This window comes from Chaetodon trifascialis, chromosome 5 (assembly GCF_039877785.1).
Source record: "Chaetodon trifascialis isolate fChaTrf1 chromosome 5, fChaTrf1.hap1, whole genome shotgun sequence".
NCBI classification, from domain to species: Eukaryota; Metazoa; Chordata; class Actinopteri; order Chaetodontiformes; family Chaetodontidae; genus Chaetodon; species Chaetodon trifascialis.
This window is the reverse complement of record NC_092060.1, coordinates 12,927,178-12,934,781: the sequence shown is the minus strand read 5'-3', so window position 1 is coordinate 12,934,781 and position 7,604 is coordinate 12,927,178. Positions and strand designations below refer to the sequence as shown.

The 7,604-nt window shown below is 41.0% G+C and overlaps 1 protein-coding gene across 2 annotated transcripts; it reads left to right on the top strand.

Annotated features, from left to right (window-relative positions):
* The first annotated feature begins 262 nt into the window (after positions 1 to 262).
* Positions 263 to 7,225, top strand: rmnd5b (required for meiotic nuclear division 5 homolog B). 2 transcript variants are annotated; one of them, XM_070962045.1, is made up of 10 exons: positions 263 to 670; positions 2,307 to 2,481; positions 2,664 to 2,806; positions 2,885 to 3,022; positions 3,201 to 3,301; positions 3,760 to 3,926; positions 4,166 to 4,331; positions 4,447 to 4,549; positions 4,634 to 4,788; positions 5,173 to 7,177. In XM_070962045.1, exons 2-10 carry the CDS (start codon positions 2,343 to 2,345, stop codon positions 5,234 to 5,236), a joined length of 1,176 nt encoding a protein of 391 aa, XP_070818146.1. In that variant the 5' UTR covers positions 263 to 670; positions 2,307 to 2,342; the 3' UTR covers positions 5,237 to 7,177. The 2 variants fall into 2 exon arrangements, with proteins under 2 accessions (XP_070818146.1, XP_070818145.1); XM_070962044.1 differs by having other exon boundaries at positions 627 to 714; positions 5,173 to 7,225.
* Positions 7,226 to 7,604: the final 379 nt, after the last annotated feature.

The window sequence follows — 7,604 nt, the reverse complement described above, 5'->3', positions numbered from 1 at the left end:
AAAGTATCTTTGTCATTCACCAGTAATAGTCTCAGTTGAACATGTAGTTTTCACATGAGTATGTGTCTTGTTCTGCAAAGTAATATCTAATAATAATAATAAGAAGAATAAAAAGACCTATTCAGAACACAGATGATTCAATAGTCTTTGTCATTTTGCCATGTTGCTGATTCTAATCATGCTCTCCCATGCTATGAATCACACATTTGTTTTGGTGTGGTTTATTTTGGTGCACACCTACTTCTTGTTTTTTTTCTCTTGTAAATATGAAACTCATCACTTCCACTGTTATTAGATTTGTTGGTGAGCTCAGTGGATCCTTATTAACTCCAAAACCATTTACAGAATGATTTTAAAAGCTCTTTTGTGTTGTTTTTTTTGCCGTTGTTTTTAAAGCACTGACACAAAGTAGTTAAAAACAGCTCTACCTTTACCTGCTATAGGCGAACATGAAAATGTTGTTTAATTCTGATGCATCAGTATAATCGCTGTGCCAGCCATTAAAGGATGAGCTGTGACGACTTCAAAGCGCGCTTGTGCAGGAGACAAACACGACTGAAGCGAGCTTTCCAGCAGAGAAAACGACTTTTACTGTGAAATATTCAGTGGACGCAGAATGCGACACAGGAAGATCCGCATTACGACTGCTGGTGAAGTGTTGCAATAACAGGCAAGTGGCTAACGCTAATGTGTGCTAACTAATTAGCAGGAGAGGTGAGTGGTGTTTATTTAAACATATCTTAAATTTCAGTAAAACGGCGACAGACGTTTTAAGTGTTGCGGTAATACAAAATGATGAAGGCAAGGCTGTTGTCATTCGCTCCCGAAATTATTTGGGCCTTGACAGTCAGCAGCTGGCTAACACCAAATAGCTAAGTAGCTGCTAGCAATGGCGAGCTTTTGTAGCTAGCCAGCCGCTGTAATAACCGTTTGTTTATGTTAGCTGTGCGGCAGCTTATTTTTGTAATTGCAGCATCGAATCAAAATAGATGGTTAATATTTTGTGGCACTTCATGTAACCTACTGTTGGCATAAACACGAAGTGTGCCATTGCGGTGTTAAAATAGAAATGTAGCTTGCGTTTATGTTGGTTAGCTAACGTTACATTACGGTCACTGCTAGGTGGACATCTTCGGTATTCAGCTTGTAAGCAGTCGTTTACAGCAAGCTAAAACAGCTACGTAACTATGATTTAATGTTTCTCTATTACGAAAGTAATGGTATCCCAAGGCAGAGCAGCTGTTCGACCGAAATCACCGACCAACATTTCCATTCGCCACCGGATAATTAAATTACACTTTGTATGGTGTATGGCGGCTGACGTTAGTAAACAGCAGGCCGCAGAGTACACTGTGTGCCTGCGTTCAATATTGTTCAGGCTGTATTAGTTGTTAGCAGTGTTAAACCAGGCAAAACTTTTAATTAGGGCAGTCCTCTAAAGGTTTGTTTTTTCTTCTCTAGATACAAAACGAATTATACCAGCTGTCATTGTACTTAGAGAGGCAGCTGTCTGACAACCATGGGCTGTTTATATGGTAGCAGTTTAGTCCAATACTGCAGGCATTGTTTTTGTGACATTAAACAATGGAAGAGGATCCTACATCTTTTTAATAGGTCCACAATGCAGATTTGTTGGATTTTCTTTTGTGTTGAATCCACTGAAGCAAACTACAAAGAGCTGGGAACTAGAGAGTTCACAGAGAGAGAAAATAAGCATGAACTATCTGAGCCTGATCAATGCATCAGATGAACTAATGTATCACTGTCTGTTGGCCTAGAATATATCTCAGCTTTCTTTAATTGAATTTCTTAAGAATTTATTTCATGGGATTTCTATGAAAATGATTTGTTATGCTTTGTATTTCAGTAAATAACAAATCGACAAGCAGAGCTGAAAGGATCAGTCAATTGGAAATTGATCCTGAACTGTAAAAAATAATCGTTAATGTCACTGTAAAGCAAACTGTCGTCACATTAATTAGTTCTAGTTTCTCAGATTTACTACTTTTCTGTGTCTGATGTAATCCTAAACTGAATTTTGGATTTTGGTAAAACAAGCAACTGGAAGCTATCTCCTTGGGCTTTAGGAAAAAACATTTTTCACCTTTCTGAAATGTTTTCATCTACAGAGAAAATAAATGTTAAATGCAGCCCTAAAATATCCAAATAATGTCAGCCGTTATATTGTTATAAAACTTTCAAATAGCGGTTTTGGCCTCATTAGTCTAGTATTTGTCTGCCTGTATGAATAGCTCTCTGGCTTTGACCTGTATCTGTCTCTTGTTCTGTTTTTGCTCTTTATCTAGGTGTTGTTGTTGTGTGTGTGTGTTCCAGTCCCGATCATGGAACAGTGTGCATGTGTTGAGAGGGAGCTGGAGAAAGTGCTCCATCGCTTTGTAATGTACGGCCACCAGTCTGAGGAGAGGCTAGACGAGCTGCTGCGCAGCGTCTGTGAGATACGAGGACAGCTAGTTGCCTTTGGTAAGAATGCACATAAGGTGACTGAACCCTATGAAGATGGAATATTTGCAAATAAATTTTAAGAGTCGTTTAAATTTCTTTGTCCCATCAGAATTATTAATGTTTCTTCAGTGCTGTAACATAACTCTTCAGGCACTTATTAAACCTAGGCAATGAAGACTTTTCCTTTTTCTCTCTTTCAGGAGTACAAGATGCAGACTTATCGGTCCTATCTCAGACTATGGCACAGTGTTGTAAGAATATCAAAGAAACAGTGCAGATGCTCGCCTCCCGACATAAGGACATCCATGGCAGTGTGTCAAAAGTGGGCAAAGCCATTGACAGGGTAAGGAAAGGCAGCCACGTTCTTTAACATTTAACATGTGACATACACATACTTAACCTCTGATATGCCTCTCTGCAGAATTTTGATGCAGAGATCAGTGCTGTGGTGGCAGAGACAGTGTGGGACACCCCAGAGAGACAGAAATACTTGAGTGAGACAATTGTGGAGCACCTGTACAGACAAGGGATGCTCAGTGTAGCAGAGGATCTTTGTCAGGTAAGTAACTGTGAAGCCTTCACACTAATGTTTACGGGGTCAACTTAGCCTGAATGTCTTTAAGATGATTCCTTTCAGAAGTGTATTAATGCAAATCAAGTGAAGCAACATTATGGGCTTCAAATCTATCTGATTCATCTAATCTAATAATTCAAACATGTCCTTGTCTGTTTTCTAGGAGTCTGGTGTAGTTATAGATATGAGTATGAAGCAGCCTTTCCTGGAACTAAACAGAATCCTTGAAGCTCTGAGGATGCAGGACCTCAGGCCAGCACTAGAGTATGTTTTCTTTTCTTTTTACTAGACAAGTCATCATCTTTGTGTAGAGAATAAAATGTCTGAACTATTTTCACACATTGGCTGAGAGAGAGGGATGGACATTTTAGCTGCCTTAAATCAAAATGCACTACAAGAGGTACAGCAGCCTTTATCAATAAAAGTGTAGCATGGGAAAAGAAACATAACAAAAAAACTGCAATACAGGGAAAAGTTGTTTCATGGTTGCAAAAATGCTGAAACTTCCTTTCCCCTCTGGCTGACTCCTCAAACTTTGGGAAACTCTTTGGCCACTTAGTAGAAGTTGCCAATGTATAGAGCCCAAATATGCTAGAAGAATTTCTGTTAAGATCACTTTTGAACATGAAATGATTAAAAAAAAACTCCCTTTAAGGTATTGATGGCTGTATTCTAAGTGTCGACATAGTTGACTGTACTTATTTATGTCTCTGCCTTCTTAGGTGGGCTGTAACGAATCGGCAGCGCCTTTTGGACCTGAACAGCAGTCTAGAATTCAAATTGCACCGCTTGTACTTCATCAGCCTGCTCAGTGGGGGAATCAGCAACCAAATGGAGGCCCTGCAGTATGCCAGGCACTTCCAGCCGTTCGCCTCTCAGCACCAGAGAGGTAGATAGTATACAGTGGCATCATTGTGACATCCCAGATTCAAACACACAGACATGCCTAGCTTGACTTAACTTTGAAGAATTTGAGGCTCTGAAGAGTTCCTACAACAATTAATAGTTTTATAATTGCAACCAAGAAGAAATGAAAGTGCTCTTAAGGCAAATACACGATTGGAGGAGGCCTACCTCACAGTACTCATGCACTTTTGTTCCACACCTGCACCTCCTTTGTCCCTGCAGATATTCAGATCCTGATGGGCAGTCTGGTGTACCTGCGTCATGGCATTGAGAACTCTCCGTACCGCAGTCTGCTGGAGACAAATCAGTGGGCTGAGATCTGCAACATCTTCACCAGGGATGCCTGCGCTTTGCTGGGCCTCTCTGTAGAGTCGCCCCTCAGTGTTAGGTTGGAAAACCATGTGCAGCACACCTGACCTCACCTCTGATTTGCTTTATAAAATCGTTGAGACTAAAGTTAAAGTGAGAAATGTGACAATGCTTCCATGTCTGTTTCTCTGCAGTTTTGCATCAGGCTGTATGGCCTTGCCAGTACTGATGAACATCAAGCAGGTGATAGAGCAGAGACAGTGCAGCGGAGTCTGGACACACAAAGATGAGCTGCCTGTAAGTCCCTCTGAATTTTCATCTGTTGCTGCTTTTCTTTCTTTTCCAACATTCAGTTGGCTCACATCATGTCTGTCCTTGTAGATTGAAATCGACCTGGGGAAGAAGTGCTGGTACCACTCTGTGTTCGCCTGCCCGATCCTCAGACAGCAGACCTCTGAGAGCAATCCACCCATGAAGCTCATCTGTGGCCATGTCATCTCCAGAGATGCCCTCAACAAACTGACTAATGCTGGGAAGTAAGTCTGCAGTACAGTCGAATGGTTGCTATGTGCATGGTGGGATAAAGCTGTGTGAGCAGCAGTGGTGTTGTGTTGTCTTCGATCAGAGCATTTATTTGCTTGTTTGGACTAAATTATTTTTAAGTAATTAACCAGATATAAATTTCCCAAGCACTGCTGTGAAGTCAGCTGTCAGAAGTGGATTGTGATTAAAAGCTGTGTTACCTAGGAACAAACATGGACATTGTGATGGGTTGATGGGTTTGTGCATCGATAAACACTTTAGAAAGTGACTAGCTATATAATGTGTACAAGATTTATAGTTTTCAACCATTGTCAGCAAAAACAAGCAATGATACTTGATAAAACTAAACTTCCTGCTCTCCCCTGTCTCGTCCTCAGGTTGAAATGTCCGTACTGCCCCATGGAGCAGAATCCGTCACATGCCAAGCAGATCTACTTTTGATACTGCACACTCTTCCTCACGAGTAAGGATGAAGTTCCCTGGAGCTCTTTGCATTTCCAGGACCATTTGCTCTGGCCCTTTTTCCTCTGTCCCTGGCCTCTTGGCCTGTTATTGTAAGCATTAAGGTTTTATCCCAGTGCTCCTCTGGACAGCCTTGGCCATCCCGTAACCCACCTCGGACCCTCCAACTTGCATAGTATACAGAGTCCAGCGGGGATGGTCCAAGTACAACCTGCAGTAGAGTGAGGAGTCTGTCTGTAATGAGAACATCTTCACGAAGAAGCACCTCTGAAAAAGGATCATCCATTCAAACTCATTCGCAAATGCCTGCAGAGTAATAGGCTTATCTTTTTAAAGTATGTAATACTTTATAGTGTTTTGTTTTCTCGGCTTTATTGACTGTTTGAGTTGGACGACTGCTTCTTTTTTTTTTCTTTTCCTTTTTTGTGGCAGAAGCAGGTGAATGGTTATGAATGAGTGAGTGTGGGTAAATGGTATAGATAGTTTCTAATTTCAGGATGGTAATAAACTTCTATTATACATGAGAAAAATCAGATTAATGGACTGTGTTGAAGGTTTATTATTTGCTGGTGAGGGGAACCGTGGAGGTCTGTCTTGAATTGAACTATTGATTGTGACCCCATTGCTCCTCTAAAAAGTAATAATGGCCTGACTTAGCTTGAAAGTCACTGTTGGCTGATGTATCCGTTTGATCAGTAGAGCAACTAACTCATCGATGGTGGAACAGCTTTTTTTTGTGACTGAGTGCACCAGCAAGGTTTTCCTCATTGTAGAAGCCATTTGTCTTGTTCTATGTATGTATTTAACAAACAATGACAAAACGGAAAAAAATATATACTGCTGTGAAATGTGCTTTGTTTCTATTTTTCATTGCGACTGCCACCACGGCTCATGTAAGATAGTAAATTAAACTGAACAGCAAAACGCATAATCGACACTACTGCATCACTTTCAGAACTAACGACTGGACAGTTCACGTCGCGGCTGTGCCATCGCCTCACTCTGCCCCGCATTGTGTATCCTAAGCTTGCACACCATGTGATTTGGAGATGTAAAGTGGTGTGATGGTAGCCGTGTGGTCTGACTTGCAGTGGCTGTAGGCTTGTGATTCAGCTTTACTCGTCGTGGGTGGGGAAGTCCTCTGATCGTTGTGGCTGTTGTTTAATATATACTCAGAAAAATGCTTCTGCTGCATAGGTTTCGCTTTTATTTGAGTCAGAGTAGAAACATTAAAATTCATACATTTCCTCAGGGCTCATTGTAATGATTCATACCACACTTTGCAGTTAGAATGAAAGGTGTACATTTATATAAGGAGTCTTGAACAAAGATTACACAGATTTCACTATTGAGGCTGATCGTTTGGGTGCTGTTGGAGTTTCTGTATATAATTCAAATGGTGATGTGTGAGCATACACTTGGGGCAAGGGTGACACAAGGTCCAAGGAATTTGGATGTATAATATGACACATTTTGGTGATCAATACTAACAGTGGAAGATCCTGGTGTCCTCTTGAAAACGGTGATGTCACCTCACACACTAGTGAGGCTAATTTGTTCAGCAAGCACTGCACCAGCATAGCTCACACTGGCAACGCAGCATTACACTCAGTTTGAAGTCAGAGGATACGATGAACATTTTATCTCGGTTTCATTTGGGATGGGTTGAAGCACATGTTTTGTGTGGACTTTCACTGAGTTTCCTCTGTTGTTTCTTTCCTCGGTTGACAATCATTCATTGCTTCTTTGAGTGTTCCCTCAGATGGACTGCTAGCGCTCCGTACTTATGTCGTTTTCATTTTGTTGAATGTTTTTGCATTTCCTGCTTTTGTGTGTGCAACTTTTAATGTAAATATTTATCCTCTAACATGTTTCATATACTTGCATCTGAAATTCAAATAAAAATTTATACTCCAAGTCAGCTTTCGAGGCGTGTGCTGGCATTTGGTGGTGGACTGCTCCTACCTTAACTCACTGACCGTTGTCCTTCATGTTGCTGCAGCTGCTCAGCCTTCCTTTCATCACCACTTGGTGGTGCTATTGCTGTATTTTCTATATTCTGACTAAATAGCCTTGAAGCCCTTAGATCTCAAGCTATAGGTTTTAGTTTGAGTTTCACAATGAGGAACCATTTCTTCCCCACATAAATGATACACTGATGTTAAATGGTCACATTAAATCACCAGATAAACAACAGATGGCATTCAGTGCTGCAATCCTCCTGCAGTGTGATAACGTGTGAGGTAAGACATTTTCTCATCCCACTTCAGTGAACCACTCCTGAGCTGTGCAGTTATATTAAGCCGCAGTTTATATAATGTTTTAAATGCCAAGGTAAGGGCCCTGT

Bases quoted from the DNA above. Each gene is read 5' to 3' on its own strand.
- rmnd5b (XM_070962044.1), top strand. From the start codon at position 2,343: ATGGAACAGTGTGCATGTGTTGAGAGGGAGCTGGAGAAAGTGCTCCAT. The intron at 2,807-2,884 runs GTAAGGAAAGGC...GCCTCTCTGCAG, and splicing joins TGGGCAAAGCCATTGACAGG to AATTTTGATGCAGAGATCAG. The intron at 4,332-4,446 runs GTTGGAAAACCA...GTTTCTCTGCAG, and splicing joins GAGTCGCCCCTCAGTGTTAG to TTTTGCATCAGGCTGTATGG.